Below are 20,617 nucleotides of genomic sequence, written 5' to 3' on the forward strand. Positions count from 1 at the left end.
TCGGCTTTCTTTCTGGAACTGCTAAACAGCCATAACCTTCTGGGTTCAAAGCAACTACCAAGAGCTGCTTGGTTTCTCCCAGACCAGTGTATAAGTGAAGACTTGCAGAAACATGTGAAAGTCAAGTCAAAGTTCTGGGAGGAGTAACCAGGGCCTCAAAAGGTAGAGGACTGGGAGGCAAGGATGGGGCCACAGGTGTAAGAGAAAAGAGTGGGGTGACTTCACAAGGGACAAGCAAGAGAACTCAGAGACTAAAGTTGCAGGAGTACCACCTATTGGTGCTTCCTACAATAAAGGCAGTCAATTAAGTAGAGCTTAACTGATGTAGGATTCAAGGCACAGAATCCTAGTCTGTCTGGTGAAACGAATATATTTTCACAACCTATTTGGGTGGGTTGGGTTATGTTTAAAAGAGACGGGCTCATGTGCCTCCAAACCAACCCAAACCACAGAGTATATGGAATGGAAGGGGTGACTAATTTGTAAATGTTTGTAATTTATAAACAGCCCATTGTAGGAATGCATCACAATTTTTCCCTTGGAGTTTCAGAGCTGGACTATGCTCTAGGCTTCAGGGCAGGGAATTCTATAAATCCAGTCTGGGTAACTGAATGAGTTTATGTGTGTTAGGATTGCCTAGGTATCTTACAATAACAAACAACCCACAAATCAGAGTGGAATAATAACATCAAAGCTTGTTTCTCACTCACGTTATGCATCCAACACTTTGAAATCCCTTAGGTACCCAGGCTTCATCTTAGCTGCATCCCAATCCCTGGTTACAGGAGCAACTCAATGGCGGGAGAAAAGCAAATCACGCGCGGGCTCTTAAAGCTTCTGCCTGGATGTGATGAATGGCATATAAACTCACATTCCATTGGCCAAAACCAGTCACATGGTTCTAACTTCCAGGGCATGAGGTGTCATCTTCACATGTGCTTAGGAGAAGAGTAGTCATTTCTATAAAGAGCGCTAATAAGAGTTGACTCATTGGAAAAGACTCTGATGCTGGGAGGGATTGGGGGCAGGAGAAGAAGAGGACGACAGAGGATGAGATGGCCGGAAGGCATCACCGACTCGATGGACATGAGTTTGAGTGAACTCCGGGAGTTGGTGATGGACAGGGAGGCCTGGTGTGCTGCGATTCATAGGGTCGCAAAGAGTCAGACACGACTGAGCGACTGAACTGAACTGAACTGAGCTGAATGATATTTACATGTTTCAGCAGCATCATACCAGCTACTTGTCACTGTGGGCATCAGTCAACACCAGCTCTAACTTCCCTATTTTTTTTTTTAATGATTTATCTTTGAGAGAATCTCCGCAGGACAAAAATGCATAAGAAGAGGGTAGTGAACATATTTGTATGGAATTTTTCTTTTTTCCTTTTCTTTCTTTTTTGATTTTTTTAAGGGGGAAGGCTTTTTTTATTTCTTATATTAGAACTTGCACTAAAGGTGAGGCAGCTCTCTTTAATTCAGTTCAACAAATAATTTTAAGCGAGACTTGGTGTGGGGATATTGAACTTAAAAAGGTAAATAGAGCATGCTCCCTCTTGCAAAGGATATTATTATTTAGTGAGGAAATTATTCAATCAGAATAAAGCAAAACAATACGAACTAAATTCTGAAAGTGAGGAATAAATACAGAGCTACAAGAGTTGTGAGCACTTAATTCTAAACTGGGGAGGGTTTCTTGCAATGTTGGTCCTCAGGAGTTTAAAGATGATGATCCAGTAATGAGGTAGGGAGACAGAAATTGCATTTGAATATTTCCATGAGACAGAAAATACCGGTGTTCTGTGTATCAAAAAACAGAAGGAGCAGACTAGAAGAGGTAGATGGAGGGAACACCCCTAAGTCCTGTTTCATGGAAGACGTGATCTCTGATCTGGCCCTGAAATATCAGGTGGCTGCAGAGTGTGTCAAGCAAATACTTACCATCTGGTACTTTACCATCTACACCAAACTAATAAGAGCCTCTGCTTTGGCATTCCTGAACCAGATCAATACCGGGCAAGCTGATGGTACTCCCGGTCTCGACTTGAATGTGGCAGAAGCCTGGGAGCTGGGATACACAGGGAAAGGTGTTACCATTGGAATTATGGACGATGGTGAGTATTCCAAAAGCTTCATTCATCTGGAACCAAGTGTGTCTTTTGCATGTCTTTGGAACGGAAAAGATCCATCGTTTGGGAGTCAGAGGTAGGAGGGCCAGAGGCTGGGCATGGTCATGTATACTGTGCCGACATCCTCAGCCTCCTCACATCAGTGATCCTCAAGCCCTTCACCAATATGTACTGAATTAATAAGTTTACATTTTTTTAATGAACAAATGAAAGTTGACAACCACTGAATTATAATTTCTCACTGGGGCCACTGGACTTCCCCTGGTGGCTCAGTGGTAAAGAATCCACCTGCCAATGCAAGAGACGTGGGTTCGATCCCTGGGTTGGGAAGATCTCCTGGGGAAGGAAATGGCAACCCACTCCAGCATTCTTGCCTGGGAAATCCCACAGATAGAGGAGCCTGGCAGGCTACAGTCCATGCAGGTCACAAAAGAGCCAGACAGGATTTAGCGACTCAACAACAGCAGCAACAAACACTGCTTATATCTCACCTTGAAACAGCTTCTAAACTGTTTATATTTACCACCTATGTCTCTAGATCCACACTGTTCAATGTAGTAGCCACTAGCCATATGTGGCTATTTACATTTAAGTTTTAATTAGAGTTTTAAATACAGTTTTAAATACAATTAAAAATTCAATTCCTCAATCACATTCACTTAATTTCAAGGTCTCAATAACCACATGGGGCTAGTGGCAATTCAGTTCCACTTCATTTCTATCATCACAGAAAGTTCCAGTAGGCAGTGTGGCTCTAGATCCCCAAAAGCATTTTGATTTTATTGCTGCTTTCAGAATGAGCCCTGGTAAAGCAAACTGATCACAGTTTACTATTCTTGCCCCCCCTGTAATGTTAATTCTATCCCACATGCCTGCCCGACAAAGATTTAGCGGAGCTTTATTTTTTATATATCATGATATGAAAGCCAAAGGGTTTGATGAACTGCTGTTTTTCTAACATGTGCCATTGGCTCTGCCGAGATTCTGGAGTACCTCTACCCTGCAGGCTTCTCATTGGGGATGCACTTTCACCTCTCATCAGCCGTCTGGATCCTCCATAAAAGCTCCGCTGGGCAGTACTGGTCCAATTACATATAAAGTCTGTACAGAAATGAAGCAATGGAGCCTTTCTCTTCTCAAGATCCTCAAAGAATATGATGTTCTCTAAAGCAAGCCTTTGAAGCAGGATTGATGGGAAACAAGGACAGACAGCGTGCTTAAAATCAGCGTGTCTTTGTGTGGGCTCAATTAAATATCGACATGAAAACAATGCCCAGTGCTTTCTGAGGTGTGAGATGTTTTGAAGTGGAGGCAAAAGCTTTCTCCAGTGGCCAAGGGCTTTCACAGGGAAAAAAAGGAGCTCTCACAAGAGTGAGTGTATGTGTGTATGTGTACGCACACACTCATGCCATTGTGGGCAGCTTACCTGTTTTTCCTTCCTGATGCTTTGGCTCAGAAAGCACCACGGTTGAGGCCAGCTCACCTAGGAGAAAGATGCATGTAGGTTTGGGGGGAACCTGCCTAGATTATACTGGAATCACCATTTCATCACCAAGCATCTGGGGGATCAGAGCAGCACCCTTAAAAGGGGTCATAGGCAAGTGGTTTTGCTCTTACAAAACCTCCAAAGTCTCAACTGAACTGTTAACATTGTAACTAAGGATATGTACATGCAGCCCCTTGTTGATTCCCTGAGGGCTCCAGAACTGCCAGCAATTCCTGAGGATTTGGACTGTTGTAGAGAAGACTTTCAAACTAATGACAGGATACCAGTGATTTATGAACTAAAGTATAACCAAGTATTTGTCATTTGCGCACCATATTGCATCATGATGGTCTGGTGATGAGTCAGCGCCCCCTATAGACTGCAAGCCTTAGGTGGCTGTTCAGCTCAGGTTCTGTGTCTAAATGGTCTGTTTTTCCAAGACCTGCGTAGCACCTGGCATTCATTGCTGAACATAAACCTGTGAATGAAAACAAGAATGAATCCATTAATAATACAAGAATTGAAAAATAAATAAGCTGATTAAGAAGATGTATTCAGTGTCTTCCACCTCAAAAGATAATCAAATATACCAAAACATTGAAATACTATTTAATTACCATGTTATCGTTTTCATGCTTAGTTCATTATTATTTTTCTGGATCATGTCTGTCATCCTTAATCCATCTGTCAATAATTTTCCTCAGACCAAAGTCTGTGTCTGTTCTAACTTAACATTCAGTCTTCCACTTAACCTAATTAAAGATCCTTTATTTTAATTAGGCTAAATTTATCTTGTTTTAATTCTGATTTCCTTCGGTCTTCAAATTATCTCTGGGCTTTTCCCATCACAGAGATGAGACTACCACATCTTAGAAAATTCCTCTCCTAAGTAACTTGAATCATCAGAACAGGAAGCCGTATTTTAAAAATTAACTGTTAGGGAAAAAGAAACTTATTCTCTGCATGTGTGTGTATCTTTTCTTTTAAACTTATCTGTTTGTAACATGTTTTGCCTAACAATGAGTGCACAAAATGTTACCAATTTCAACAAACATATAGGACAATTTAATTTCAACACAACACTCTAAAACCAAGTTGCTGCTGTTGTTCAGTCTCTCAGTCATGTTGGACTTTTGTGATCCCATGGACTGCAGCACACCAGGCTTCCCTGTCCTTCACTATCTCCCAGAGTTTGCTTACATTCATGTCCATGGAGTCGGTGATGCCATCCAACCAACTCATCCTCTGTCACCTGTTTCTCTTCCTGCCCTCAGTCTTTCCCAGCATCAAGGTCCTTTCTAATGAGTCAGCTCTTTGCCTCAGGTGGCCAAAATATTGGAACTGCAGCTTCAGCGTCAGTCCTTTCAATAAATATTCAGGACTGATTTCCTTTAGGATTGACTGATTTGATCTCCTTGCCGTCCAAGGGACTCTCAAGAGTCTCCTCTAACACCACAGTTCAAAAGTATCAATTCTTTGGCATTATAGTCCAACTCTCACATCCATTCATGACTACTGCAAAAACCATAGCTTTGACTAGATGGACCTTTGTCAGCAAAGTGATGTCTCTGCTTTTTAATATGCTGTCTAGGTTTGTCATAGCTTTTCTCCCAAGGAGAAAGCATCTTTTCATTTCATGGCTGCAGTCACTGTCTGCAGTGATTTTGGAGCTCAAGAAAATAAAGCCTGTAGACTTTTTGAATTATTTCTTCTTTCTGCACCATCCACAAAACTCTAGTAATGTGGTCAATGAAAGTACTGATGAGGATGCAAGGAATATAATTGGTTACGTGTTTACTGCAAGCTAAACACTTTCAGTGAACTGGCTCCAACCTCGAAAACTGCTTTTCGAGGAGAACAGTACTTCCGTTTCAAAGATGAGGAAGCTGAGACTCAGAGAATCTATGCGGCCAGAGTCACACAAACATTTTGGTGCCTGAGCCCGGATAGAACTGGATCTGGAAGCCTGTGCTTATCCCCAGCTCCATCCCACAGCCTACACTGACATCTCTGAATCAGGGTTGAGAACAAGGGTCTTAAACTTTAAAAATATTAGCCTTTTTATCTTCCTCCCCCATCTTCCTGCAGTTTTGGGGAGCAGGGTAAAGGAGGTGAAAGAGAAGGGCCTGGCTATCGTCTCCCAAACTGTAGAAAGCAGAGTAACATCAGCAGTTGCTTCTGATGTGAAAACATCAGTAGATCAGTGACTCCCAGTCCAGGAATTACTTGTGCAACCAGAAAAAAAAAAAGGAAAACTTCCTTTTAAAAATACAATATTTGGATGCAAGTTCTTTTTTGCAGGACAAAGCTACAATGTGGCCCGGCCTTGTTATGCATGCAGCAAGGATGATTGACACTTAATCATGATCAAGACTTAATGATGCCTCTGGCTTGCAAATATTGCAACCCAACAGAGTTACTGATGCCTCTGGAATAAGACCACACTGTTTTCACCCCTACCAGGGTGAGAAGAATGCAAGCACAGAGAAGCCAAGTACCTTGCCTGAAGTCACTCAGCCAGTCAGCAGCATGGTTGGGATTAAAACTCTGGTCTTTGACTCCAAAGACTACACTCATAACCATACTAGGTAGCGCAGGAACCCAGCCAATTTCTGAGAGGGCTGGATGCTCTGATGTTGTTGCTGCTTTTCAGTGATTAGATACTACAGACCTGGATGAGAGCTTTGCAGTTTGCCCTTTGAAGTTCCTCAGTGCTTTCTGAGATCTACATGTTGATGGATCCCAGCAGCATCAGGGACCATAATCCTACTGTTGCAATGACCCTGGACAAGATAGGCCGCATGCGGGAGAAAGCACAGGACTCCCACCAGAAGATTCATGGTCTCAGGCCCCCTGGAAAGCTTTCTGCAAAAACAAGAACCAGTTCCCACCTGGGACACCTCCAGGAAGCCACTTGCCCTTTGCCTAATGGCTTTTCTCGCCAAGCCATGTTTCTCTTGTTATTTCCGTGCCTGGCAATGCTCTCCTAATCCACTGCTGTCTGAACCCTGTTAAATAATCATCGCTTTTCCTCCCCAGGGCAGGCTTCACTTCAGAAGAAATGCCAGCTGATGCTTTAGAAATGTCAGCACTTCCACAAATCTCTCTTAGATCACTTCTCTGATGAGACGTCCATCTTGGGGCCACTAAGCTGACATATGTGTCAGAAGTGTTATGCTAGGGCCCTGAGCTGTAACTGGCTTCACTCCTCTGACACATCTGGTGGCCACTGGCTCTGCATCTGGGGTGTGGGGGTGGGCAGTGCCCTCCCCCAGGGGTACCTGAGGCGGGGGCCCAGTGCTCACCCCCTCCCCATCTTCTGATGCCCACACAGAAGGTGACTTCTTGAGCAGGTCTCCTGAGGACGCGTGGCAGGTATTAACCCTCTGTTCCTGTGCTCTTGTCTTTTCACAGGAATTGACTACCTCCACCCGGACCTGGCCTCGAACTACGTAAGTGTAAGCTGCCCTGTGTGGGGAATCACGCGTGTCCTAAATGCTCTGGTGCCCCTGGTGGTGGGAGGACACACGCACACACACACATCTGCCTGCACATAGGCCACACCCAGGGCACACAGGTACCCTGCACATGCACGCATACCAGATGGCCCATCTTATGGAAGCTGCAGCTCGTGTCAAAGACAGATGAGGCGTGGGGCCTGGACCAGGCAAAGGTGAGTGACTTCGGAGAGAAAAAGAAGGAACTGAGGTCTGAAAGGACAAAGTGTCAAGAAAGAAAAGGTAAAGGGAGCAGGGACAGAGCTTTGGCAAAGTTTAAAATCAGCTCCAGCTGAGGACATTGACTGGAGGGTGGAAATGAGCCATTTGGGTTCTTGCTGGACAAAACCTATGGCAAAAAGCCCAAAGGGCAGCAACTTGCACAAAACCCACAGCTTTATGAGAGCAAGCATGCCACCTTCTTAAGATTATCTTTGTCCTGATGACTTTCCCCACAAATTCAAATATGGCATATTGCTTCCCTTGACAGAGGAGAAATATTAACAGGGAATCACAGTAAATGTCTGGGCTCTGACTTTTGATCCAGCAAGTCACCTACTGATTCCTGATAAGATCTGCAAACCCTTTAAACTTAAGTGATCAGTTTACTATAACCCCAGGGAGTATACCATTAAAGCATCAGTGTAGTCATTCAAAATAACCCAAACTATTACTAAGCTATATTTCTCCTACAACTTCCAGATCTAGGTACTTTTTTTTTAGTATTTTGTTTGCTGAAAAGACTCATATATTTAGAGAATATAGATTTAAATAGAGGAAAGATGATTAACAAGAAGTATTTGGGGATCCACGTTCTTCCTGGAACGTGTGAGTGTCCACACTGCAAAACAAGAAGGGAGATTTTACATGCGTGTGGTGGACAGGAAATTAGGAAGCAGAACACAGACATGCTGGGTTTCTATTGATCTCATGGGTCTTATAAACCTAGAAGAGTGTACATTGGGCTGAGCATCTTTTTTAATGGAAAAAAAAAAAGTTAAATTAATCATTGGCATTGTCCAGCCAATGTGCCTCCAGAGAGAAACAACAGGCATCAATCCAAATCTCACTGGATGAATGAGAATCCACTCTGCTAGATCAGGCAATAAAGAACTTGGACTTCCCTGGTGGTCCAGTTGCAAAGACTTCACCTTCCAACACGAGGGGTGTAGGTTTGATTCCCTGGTCAGAGAGCTAAGACCCCACGTGCCTTGGGGTCAAAAAACCGAAAGGTAAAACAGAAACAATAATGTAACAAATTCAGTAAAGACTTTAAAAAATAGACCAAAAAAAGGAAAGAACAGTCTAGGAGCTGTTTCAACAGATTCAGACTCCCAGCCATCTGCAGAGTCTAAGGACAGCAGGTGCTCATCCTCTCAGGCCTCCCTGCTGGCACATGGAGCCACTGCCTGGCTGTTCCTCTGCTTCCTTAGAGGGACCGCCCTACGCAGGGCCTTGTCTGTCTCCTTGAAAGCCCCGTGTGTGCATTCACATGTCCAGCTCTTCTCGACTCCATGGACTGTAGTCCGCCAGACTCCTCAGTCCATGGACTTTTCCAGGCAAGAATACTGGAGTGGGTTGCCATTTCTTCCTCCAGGGGATCTTCCCCACCCAGGGATGGAGACATCTCTTGCATCTCCAGCATTGACAGGCAGATTCCTTACCACTTTTGCCACCTGGATTACTCCAAAGCCCTGCCTCCCCCAGAAATGCAGAACCATGGAGAGTTTGCCAAGAAGAGGTGGGGAGATGCATGTGCCTCGTTTTCTCCCAGGTTCTGATCTTGGAAGCCCTTCCTTGCAGAGAAATGGTAGGGAAACCAGTTGCAGGCGGAGGTTCGGCCTCAGGGCTGCCCTTGCAACTGAGGCACTTCTAGTTTCCTCCCTGAATGAATTCCTCTTGCAACCTGTAGAGCATCACTGTGGGGTGGCTGCCAGTCAGGCTGGACAGTGGGCAGCACATGCCTCTCTCTTTCTAAGGCTACTTATTGCCCTTACTGGAGGTTGACCTGGCCACCCCTGCCCAGCCCAGGTGTTTCTGTGACAGCTGTTCCCAACACCAGTCACCAGACAAAAAAGAGATAGTAATTCAACACCAGTCACCAGATTAAAAAGAGACAGTAATTCAAGTGGGAAAAAAACTCTTCCGGGGCTCTGGTGAATGGCAGGTATAATGCCAGTGGACAGTGGCATTCACCTGCCAAAACCCCTCATCTGAATCAGGAAAGTGAAAGATACACATTGAAGGGTGTCAGCTCCCCTCAAATCTGCAATATCAGAACACATCTGAAAAGTCTATGAGTTCTTTGAGTGCCGTTTTCTTTTTTCCTTTTCTTTCCTTTGTTTCTTTCCAAAACAAATGTTTATAAATTAAAAAAAAAAATGTCCTCTATAGAACATGCGGAAAAACATAAAACAGATTCAGAACTAGCTATATCACCATTCTTAACATTTTGACATGTTTTGGACTTCATTTCTATGTGTATATTTCTAATAAAACTGGGCTCTTGTTGCATATACAGTATCCCCCCTTCCATGTGTTATGTCATGATATTTTTATATTATCAAATAATCTTCAAAGCCTGATTATAGAAGCTATACAGTATTGCCTCATGTGATAATTTACTTAAACTCTGCCATCCCCAATAATTGGACAACTAGGTTGCCTCCAATGGGCATCTCATTCTTAGAGAGGTAGTAACAGATGGTGACAAGGGTGGTTGAGGGTCTCCAAACCCCAACAGGCTAAGGAGAGTGAAAAGAATTGGGAAAACACATACACACACACACAACTTAAGAAGCACATTAAATACGTTTTCAAATATTTCCAGTTCTCTAGAATGGATGAGGCATTCAACCTGTTCAGTAGTTTCTCCCATGGAAATTCCCACCAATGAGTGACCACTGCAGGAGGATTTTAGTTCAGTTAAAGCAAAAACTAATGATTAAGGAATGAATAAAAAGCATTAGCTTTCCCAGGAAGTAATGAGCTCTCCTTACCTGAGAATGTTCATGAAGAGCATTGATGGCCATTTGGCAGGGTTGTTGAAGAAATGACTTAAACTAGATGACATCTAAGACCCAAATGGAAACTGTGAGCTCTGGACAGAACCGCATGATTCAACAACTTCCAACCAGAGGAAGGGTCCATGTCTTCAGCACTCACCAAAACGCTTTTAACTTTATGAAGTGAGTATGTCTAACTATACTATGCCTTTGAAAATGTCCTCTGTCTTTGGTAGAAGTGAGAAAACTGAACACCCAAATAGCCCATCCTTAACTCCTCAGCGGAAAACTTGAACCAGCTAGTTTTCACCAGTCATGCGTCTCCTTCACCCTGGGTAGAGTTGAGAGTGACAACTTTAAAGCTACTTTAAAGCAACTTTAAAGCTGCCAGATTTATCTTCTTTATTTTTAATTAAAAATTTTACACTACAATTAACAGAATGAGGATGGCAAGTGGAGTAGACCTGCCCAAGAGGGCAGTGAAGTCAGTGGATGGTGATAAACTCAAAAATTGTTTGAGCAAAGGATTAACAGGCAGCTTCACACCTTGTTAGGTGACTTAATGGCTTGGATTCAAGAGCTAGCCAGTGCTCTTCTAGAGAAATGTACTAACTTTGGAAAAGTCGACGTTTGGGTTCCGGCCAAAGCAGACCTGAGACAAGGGTTTGAGGGCAAGTGTTTTATTTGGGAGGTGACCTTAGGAAGCAAGATGAGAGGCAGACCGAATGAGATGGGAGAGGGAAGGCAGCGGCAGGAGGTGCATTTCAAGCAAGTCACCATGGCAAACCAGCCGGAACTTAATCCCACTGGGGCATCTGTGAGCACATGCTGGGCACCAGAGTTCTCCCACATGGGATGGGACACCTGGAAGCTGGGGTGTTTATACTGCAGCTCCCATCAGTCACTGCTGAGGGCTTCTCCCAGGGGACATTAAGACCCCAGCACCTCTGCCCTCCCCAACATCTCAAGAAGAGCCCTCCACAAACAGAAGTGGGAACAGGCAGCTGGAGCCCATCAAGGGTGTGGAAACGACAGGCTGGGTCCTGGCAACATCTGTCTGAGGGACGGTGACTTGGCAACTTATTAAAGGTTAAAATAAACAGAAACGTGCTCAGTGAGAAGTAAAAGCCCCTATCAGAGGCTCTTAGACAAAAGGACAAAAACTTCTTCATAATCAAGCCAAGAAAAACATTTCCCAGAGCAGAATTATTATCAAAGCTTGTTTATTCTGCATATTAAAAGACAAGACTCAAGGTAGGCTGGTCGTCCAGCATTCTTTCCATTTAAACTGAGAATTTGAATCCTCTGAAAACTGCAAATGAATATACAAATGTAAGTCACTAGTGTTAATTTAATTCAACAACTCCACCCTGAATCTGTTGAGTGTTAGGAGCAAGAAATGATAGCAGCTACTTCACTGTTGCTCTGTTGTTCTGTGATTGAATTTAACCTGAGGATCCACTCTCCCTGGTAAATGCTCACTATTCCAAATAAATAAATTCTCTCTCTTCATCTCAATAGTAACAACATGAAATGAGTCTTGGCCAAGTCCCTATTTCAGACCAAGCTGAAATCAGTGTTCCTTTACCCAGCCTCTCTGGAGAAAGAGTCTGGATATGGGCTCCAACTCAATCAGATGGCCATACATTGGACCCACTGTGGGTGAACCCCGAGGAAGAGAAACCAGACACAGGTTCTTCAGAGGAGCCTGTGGTCCGTAATGACATAGGCCCGGGGCATGACTTGCAGGTGAGGGGTGGGCAGGCAGCGGGGGTCACTGTCTTTGTGCTGGGTGGTCCCCTGCAGCAATGATCACGTGTTCACGGTGCAGGTCCAAGCCTGGGGTCCTCCCAGGCCTGCAGAATAGAGGGAGAATTTTGTTCAAGGACAGGCAGGTGTGACCGAGATCGCAGCTTTCAGGGTGTGGGACAGGTGAAGCCGAGCATCTCCCGCTTTGTTCCCAAGCCCGCTCTGCTGAAGCTGATGGGGTGAAGCAAAGGCTGGCGGCTCTGTAAAATCCAGAGAGGGCCTCCGTCTGTGGTGGGGGTTTTCTCAGAGGCAGACTGAAACAAAGACTTGAAGGCAAGTAGTTTACCAGGGAGGAGACCCCAGTGGGTGTCAGCCAGTTCTCCCCAGATTGCCCGCCACCCATACAGAACAGGGCCAGGCAGGGCGTGGGGCTGACACTGGCGGAGCGGCCAGCACACCCCCAGGGCCAGTGTGGAAACTGAGTGAACCCTGAGTGTGACTCCCGGCTTCCCGGCTCACAGACGTGCAACCTTAGACTCACCAAGTAAACCTCTGTGAACTTTAATTTCCTATCAGGTGTGCTGTGAGGTATCGTGAAAGACTGTGTGTATCTCCTGATAGATAATGTGTATGCTCAGTCACTCAGTCGTGTCCAACTCTTTGCAACCACATGGACTGTAGCCCTCCAGGCTCCTTTGTCCGTGGGAGTTCCCAAGTAAGAATACTGGAGTGGATTGCCATTTCCTTCTCCAGGGGAACTTCCCAACCTCGGGATCAAACTCGAGTATCCTGCATTGCAGGTGGATTCTTTACCACTGAGCCATCTGGGAAGCCCCTGAAAGATAACAGATGCTCAATAAACATCCATTTCTTTCTGAAGAAAGTTGAGATGACACAGGCAGCCTGTCCCGATGGAGAAACAGGGACATGAGCTTAGTGTTATCAAAAGAGAAAACAGGGTACCTCCAGACTCCGTGTAAGACTGTGAGGCTAGGAAAGCAGAGACTGAAAGGTGAAGGTTACCCAAGTCAATCTCAAAAATGGATTTGAAAAAGAACATCCAAGGCAACAGAAGAAACAGGGAGAGAGGACCCTTTGCTTGAAGCCAAGATGGAAGGAAGAGGTCCCACTGACATATTAGGGTCATTTTATGCAGCAGCTCTACTGTTTCCCATGCTAGACTCTCTTCCAGGTCCTCTCACAGTCACTGAGGCCATCCCAGCCTAAGAGAAAACAGATTTGTCTGGCCCCATCCCAGACCTACAGAAATAAAATCTCTAGGAATAAAAAAGCCTCATCACATGTATTTCTTTGACAATATTCCCAGATTTTGAGTGCTGAAGAACTGATGCTTTTGAACTGTAATGTTGGAGGAAACTCTTGAGAGTCCCTGGGACTGCAAGGAGATCCAACCAGTCAATCTCAAAGGAAATCAACCCTGAATATTCATTGGAAGGACTGATGCTGAAGCTGAAACTCCAATACTTTCACCACCTGATGCAAAGAGTTGACTCATTGGAAAAAACCTTGATGCTGGGAAAGATTGAAGGCAGGAGGAGAAGGGGATGACAGAGGATGAGATGGTTGGATGGCATCATCGACTCAATGGACATGAGTTTGAGCAAGCTCTGGGAGATGGTGAAGGACAGGGAAGCCTGATGTGCTGCAGTCCGCGGGGTGGCAAAGAGACACGATGACTAAACAACAACCAGATTCTGATGGTTCACCTCATCATTTGTTTTGACACTTTCCTCATTCATTCATCCATTTATTTATTCAACAATGCTATTTCCAACAAATGTATGACCCTATTGCAACGAGATCACAAGCTCTTTGTAGGGAAGTGAGTACCTCTTCAATTTTGTGTCCTTCTTAACGTTTAGCACAGCACTGAGCAGGCATTTAATAAATCTGTGTCAAATTTCATTGCATATTAATCAATCACAATTGCATATTAATTAATCAATCCTTTTGCAAATGAAATCAGGACCTCAGTCACGTCTTGGGCCTCTGTTAGTGGTGATGGGAAATGCTGGTATGCAGCTGTCATCCACCCCCACCCCGTGCTGCACCACCTGTGTCACTCGTGAGGGGCACAGAGGACCACAGAGGTTAACTGAGGTTTCCCCACCACCCCCAACCCTCCCCTGCGGCTGAAGACCTGGAGAGAATGTGATTCTCAGCATGGATAATCCACCTACAGATAACCAAGAGCTCCTTCTTTTCTGTAATGCTTAGAACTCCGGAGGTTGGTAGGAATGAAAGTAAGTTCTCAGATGGGAGAAGACAAATTATGCTCTTTGTTTCAGTTCAAAATTTGGAACATTATTTATGCTCCAGGGTTGTAATTTCACCAACGGAAGTTCTTGGAAAAGAAAAGAGGCCACCCCCTAGGACCTGTACTTTTCCACTCTTTTGATGGGCTCCTGACTGTGACTGGCTTTGAAGAGGGGCCTTTGGAGCGCCCTGAAGGGCTGTCAGAACGCAGCCTGCAGCAGGTAGCTTTGAGCTCGGGCCCTGTGCTTGCTGGGAAGCCGCCATGATGAAAGGGTGGCGGCCGGAAGTGACCAGGCCTCAGTCCTGAATGACTCAGATGCTATGAAGTATTGATTGCATGCATCGCTTCAGGCTTTTAGGCTGATTAATATTTAAATAAAGCACATTAATATTGCATATGCAATTGAGGTTGAAACAACCTTGTTGGAAGAAGGAGCTGGGTTTCTTTTGATGTACTCATTAATGCTGGCCAGATCACCATGCACACTTGATCACCAAGAGGCCAGACTGAATACTGGTGGGTAAGAACCTTTCTTTTCAGTCCTTTGGACAGACCATCAGTCAAATGAATAGGATCTGACTCAACCCATGTACTAGAGGAATCTGTCCATTTTTAGGAACAGACTTTGACATAGAAATGGGAGAAAATAGAATCTTGATTAATGGAAATGAAGTTACTTACTCGGACCTAGATTTCCAACTCCAGGCAAAAGCCAAGAGGAAAAAAAATCTGGTTAATCTTTCTGTATTGCTCAGTTGACTGGTTTCTTTCCATTGAACTGAGTCAAAGATTAAGAGAATTGTATTGAATTTCTACTGTGTTGAAGATACTGTGCAAGGTGCCTGAATGGTTGTATGAAAAATCTGGTCCCAGCCCTTGGGGAGCTCAAAGTTCAATGTGAGAGGCACACCTGTAGATGTGACATGATATCATGACATTATGACACGTGCAGTGCTGACCTGGAAGGAAAAACACCACCCACAGTGGGGAAGCAGAAAGGAGAACAAGCAAGTGGGCCCTGAAAGCTAGAGGCAGGAAGAGGCTTGAATGCATTTAAAGAATGTTTTCCTGCATTGATATAACATGGGAACTCATCTAGAAGCTTTATCTACACAATATTGAACAAAGGGTCATTGGCTTCTAATTGGTTTTTCATCTGGAGTTCTGTTTCTACCAAGAAGCCTAGACTATAAGTAACCTGTTAAAATAATTTTCTTATCCCCAAATTTCCTAAAGGCCTGTGACAGCCTCTTCAACTAAATGTAAGTGACTTTAAGAACAAGATAATATATTCTTATTCTTTTGTTCATGAGAGACTCAACCAAAGGCTTCATTCCCCAAGGAGATCATTAATAGAAACTCTTCTGTTAATGAATGACTGAATCGATGGGTGGTGGATAGATGGATGGTTGGATGGATAGATGCTAATAATATTATTAGGCTTTGAGAGGTGTTTGTGTAAGTCCCTCACTTACTACAGGAGGAAACTGAGGCCCAGGATGAAGGTGAATGGCCAGAGGCCACACACCAGGTTAAAGAAGAGCTAGTCCTGGACTCGGGTCCCAATCCTGTGAACCCCACAATTCACACCACATGACCAAGGCGCACATCCGGCCAAATCTGGCTCCACTTGGGGAAGCCCCTCTGAGTCCCTCTGCCGGAGCTTCAAGGCCCTCGGCCCCTCCCGGCCAAGTCCTTCTCTGCCAAGTCCTCCTGCCCCACCCTCTGCCACTGCCACCCCTGCCTTCAGCCACCCAAGGGGGCCCTCGGGAGCAGAGTCTGCCTCTCCCACCCTTTGAACCTGATTTCTGCATGCCCCGACCGTGGCAGCCATCTGGTCTTGCCTCAGCTTCCGGTATCTGTTGCTCTTCTTGGAGGATTGCCCCGGGGCTCCTGGAACCTGCCCTACCCCTCATACGTGGAGAGCTGGTGAGTCCGGGAATGTCCATCCGGTCTTGGCACACCTCAGCTGCCTACAGGAGCATTAAGGCCTTTGGGAAAATGCTGGGCTGTAACCAACCCTCTGGGGCCCCCTGCTGGACGCGCCAGAAATCACACCCAGGTTTGCCTTCCTCGCCTGTTCAGGCTGCTTCCCCACTCCCACCCTCCATCACTGGTTTACCCTGGGAGCACATCTTCAATAAATCACTTGCCCACAAGCCTTCATCCCAGAGTCTGTGTTGGAATCCTGACCTCCTTACATTTGAACAGTCTGGAGCTTCAGGCAAAACAGCATTTTCCATCCTGCATGGCCAAGGCAGAGGGAATCTCTGACGTAGCAATAAGATTAGCTTCTCAACCATGGTAACCCTGCTGGCTCCCAATCTATGGGAAATTATTTTTCACAAAGAAAGAACCGGTAATTACTAACCGATATTTAAAACCTGAAGCCACGTTCAGGACGCCGGGCTTGGCTTGGAGTCGTGCTGCTCACCACCCGTCCCCAGGACGGCAGGGAGGTCTGTACCTTGAACATCGGGCACACAGCCCCTCCACACTGAGAGCTCTGCTGGGCGGAAGAATAGGATGTATTACAGTGTGTGGGAGATATTTTCATTAAGCTACGGAAATAGGAGGCTTATGTTTTATAGCTCAAACGTTGCCAGTTTTTTTAAGTAAGAGGTTTAGTGTAAATCTCAGCTATTCAAGGAGCCCCAGCTCTAGGGATCCCACTGAATCACTGTGAGCAAATAATGCCTCCTTCGATCTTTGCGGTCCTCCGTTTCCCCCTCTGTAAATCAGGGGTGACCAGCTTCCCTGCTTCAGAATCAAAGGATTATAGTGATTGTCCACATTACTGATAAGAACAGTGAGTCTTTGCCCATCTATCCAAAAGTATACACTGAACTCCTCAGAGTTGCTGCAGGCATGGATACCCGTCTGGTGCTGAACCTGGGCCTATCTCCACCATCCCCCACAAACACACACACACATGTTCTCTCTTGTACTTGTAGAGAATGTTCCAGAAGACTTAGCAGGAAGGAGCCAGTGCTCTGTGGGTGCTGGCATGGTGAACAGGCAGGCACTGAGTCACTGGGTACAGTCAGTACCATGTTGGGATTCTTCCCAGGCACCTTACAAATAAATATATATATATATATATATATTCCTGTGAATAAGACCATAGCTCAAGTTCATTAACACTTCAAAAACTAGTCACCTGCAAGCTATTGCAATTATCCTGTCCTACAGGATGGTTTGGTTTGGGAGTTTTCACTGTTACTTATTTCCACGTGGTTTCCTTAGTGTAGTGGTCTTCATGTTTGCCTGACACGTGTTTGTTTGATCTTGGCTCACACATCCTTATATGGAGAGTTGGTTGTTGGCAAGAGAGGGTAAGATCTCTCTTTTCTCGCTGCCTCAGTCCTGACATGTCCATCCTTTGGTATTGAGCAGCTTCTTCTGAACTGCAGAGATTCTCCACCCAGCATTTGTTAGAAGGTGCTGTGTGCCTGGCTTTGTGTTTTGCATGTATTATCACATTTAATCTGCATGTTAAAATAATAGAATAGACGGTAAAAGAATCTTCGTGCAATGTGAAAGTCCAAGGTTCAATCCCTGGGTCAGGAAGATCCCCTCAAGAAGGTAATAGCAATCCACTCCAGTATTATTGACTGGAGAATTCCATGGACAGAGGAGCCTGGTGGGCTACAGTCCATGGGGTTGCAAAAAGTCAGACACCACTGAGCAGCCAACACTTTCCCTTTTTTCAGACACTTTTTACCCACCTCTCAAAGATAGGAAACTGAAGGTCAGAGAGGTTAGTCATCTGCCCTAGCTCATATAGTCGGCAAGGAGTGAGATGTGAAGTTTACCATCTGTCACACGACTTTTTGAACTTTGTTCAACTTAGCTCCCCTCCAGGCTCCCACCACTCAGCACCACCATGGACCCAGTGATGAAAGCCCTGAACACGAGAGTGGTCCTTGCCTCTTCTCTCCTCCCGGCTCCTGTCATCTGGTCCTAGCCACGCTCTGCAGCACACCTGCTTCTCTGCCTCCACCACAGGCATCCTGGACCAGGTCAGCATTGCCTGCCTCCTGGACCTCATAGAAGCCCCAGCTTCCTGCCACCACTTTTCCCTCTACAGTGCCCTCTCCCTCAAATCACCAGTTATTGTAGAGGACAAAAATGACAAGAGGCCACGTCACTGCCCCAGTTAAACCATCTGGAGGCTCTTCCTGCACCCAGAGTCACACCCCTCCTTCCCAGCTCCAGCCACCCTTTCAACCTGTCTCCTCCTCCCTTGCTATATATCAAACTCTACAACTGCAGGATTTGCCCTGATTCGAGACTTACAAGGCTCATACCCTGAGTCTGTTTCAACCTCTGGTTTAGTCTCTTCCTAGTTCTTAAAGCCATTTGTAGTGAAAGTCTCTCAGTCTTGTCCGACTCTTTGTAACCCCATGGACTATACAGTCCATGGAATTCTCCAGGACAGAATACTGGAGTGGGTAGCCTTTCCCTTCTCCAGGGGCTCTTCCCAACCCAGAAATTGAACCAGGGTCTCCTGCACTGCAGGCGGATTCTTTACCAGCTGAGCTACTGGGGAAGCAGTGATTGTTTATTGTGCCTTCCACTGGAATGTCAGCTCTAGGAGCATGGGGACCTTCTCTGTCTCATTCATCTCTTCGTCCTCAACAGGGCACCATGACCATGGCCAGTATGTGTTGGATGACAGGCTAAAGAAGAAATGCTTTCCTTTTCCTTTTCTTTAGCCTTCATCCCTAATTTCTTCTGGCCGTGCTTTCCCCTCACAAAACCCCTCTCCACAGCTTTGTTAGGTTCTTTCCGTCCTGCTTATAATATAAATTATTTATGTGCACCTTCATAAACACGGTGACAGGAAGCTTCTAGCCAGCACCACCAGGAGGGTGCTCTACACAGCAAATGAACATGCGTTAGTACTTGCTGGCTTCTGGGGAGAACTGCTGTATTTCTTCATAGCCGCGATCCAAGCCACAGGAGACCCCTCTATCCAGGCCGACCTATGTTTCTTAAAAGAGGAACTAGAAAAAGTGACAGCCATGATTGTCTTGATGTTTAACTCATTCGTTTGTCTTAAGCAATGAACATAGCCAATCGACTTCAGCAAGCATGCATTTTCAAGCTAAAAAAAAAAAAATCAACCTAGCTTTTTTCTACTCTGTTAAGTATCTTAAAGGTTTTGAAATTTGGAAAACAAAGCTGTCTGTGGACGTGTTCTTAGATAATAACTTTGCTTATCCACCATTCCACCAGGAGAAGGGAATTCTGAAATATAGGAATGCTACACACAGGGCTCGGAGAAGGAAATGGCAGCCCACTCCAGGACTGTTGCCTGGAAAATCCCATGGATGGAGGGGCCTGGTGGGCTGCAGTCCATGGTAGGTGGTAGTCCTGGTAGGCGGCGTGTCCACTCTTAGTCCGACCGCTAAGAGTCGGACACGACTAAGTGACTTCACTTTCACTTTTCACATTCACTTTTCACTTTCGTGCATTGGAGAAGGAAATGGCAACCCACTCCAGTGTTCTTGCCTGGAGAATCCCAGGGACCAGAGAGCCTGGTGGGCTGCCGTCTATGAGGTCCCACAGAGTCGGACACCACTGAAGCGACTTAGCAGCAGCAGCAGCAGCACGCACAGGACTCTCTTAAGAAACATGTGGTGTCACATGTTCTCATTATTAATATTAAACTCCAGGCACCTTATATACAAAGCCTTCCAAAGGAAAACAAACCTGCCCCAGAAACAGAGCTCATAATTATAATCACAGATGCTATTTGTTCCTCACAGGGAATGCTTAAAATATCAATTTAAATGCAAATGAATCTTATCGTTCCAAATGAGGCTCATTCTATTGTGTTGAAATTAATATAGAAAATAATTTTGAACACTAAATTATGACTAATTAATATTGACACTGCAAAAAAAAATACACTTATTTCGATATTCCGAAGCGGAGCAGACTCGTCTGTTTGCTGTGTATGCTGCGAGCAGCGCCCGGCAGGGCTAATTTGTGGGGTTAATACAACAGAAAGGAGGCTCGGGAGACACATGGCAAGGATACATCTTAGCTATTCTTGGATCCAAAGAAAGCACACTTACGTGATACTCATTTATTTTATTTTGTTCTGGCTGCACCACGCAACATGTAGAATCCTAGCTCCCCAACCAGGAATGGAACTCATGTCTCCTGTGGTGGAAGCACAGAGTCCTAAATACTGGACCACCTGGGAATTCCCACTTTTGTGATATTTAAGAATAAATTATTCCAGGAATACTAAAGAGCTACATTTAAAAAATTAAAATCTTTCTCTTAAACATTAAAACAAAAAGGACCTTTGTCTCCTCTACCATCGCATCTAGAGGTTGGCAAATTACCATCCATAGATCACCCACCTCTTTTGGCAAATAAACTTTTATCAGACATACCCATCTGTTGATTGATTGTTGAGGACTGCTTTCATGGTACAATGGCCATGTGGGGGAGTTG

General features: G+C 45.1%; 1 protein-coding gene across 2 annotated transcripts in view; it reads left to right on the plus strand.

Annotated features, from left to right (window-relative positions):
• PCSK2 (proprotein convertase subtilisin/kexin type 2) overlaps window positions 1–20,617 on the plus strand; it is a 239,510-nt gene that overhangs the window by 132,551 nt on the left and 86,342 nt on the right. For both annotated transcript variants that reach the window (XM_010860045.1, XM_010860046.1), the window contains 2 exons: window positions 2,005–2,113; window positions 7,029–7,066. In XM_010860045.1, coding sequence (XP_010858347.1) covers window positions 2,005–2,113; window positions 7,029–7,066 — 147 coding nt within the window. The remainder of the gene's footprint in view (window positions 1–2,004; window positions 2,114–7,028; window positions 7,067–20,617) is intronic.

Source organism: Bison bison, unplaced genomic scaffold, assembly GCF_000754665.1.
Source record: "Bison bison bison isolate TAMUID 2011002044 unplaced genomic scaffold, Bison_UMD1.0 scf7180017864461, whole genome shotgun sequence".
Classification (NCBI taxonomy): Eukaryota; Metazoa; Chordata; class Mammalia; order Artiodactyla; family Bovidae; genus Bison; species Bison bison.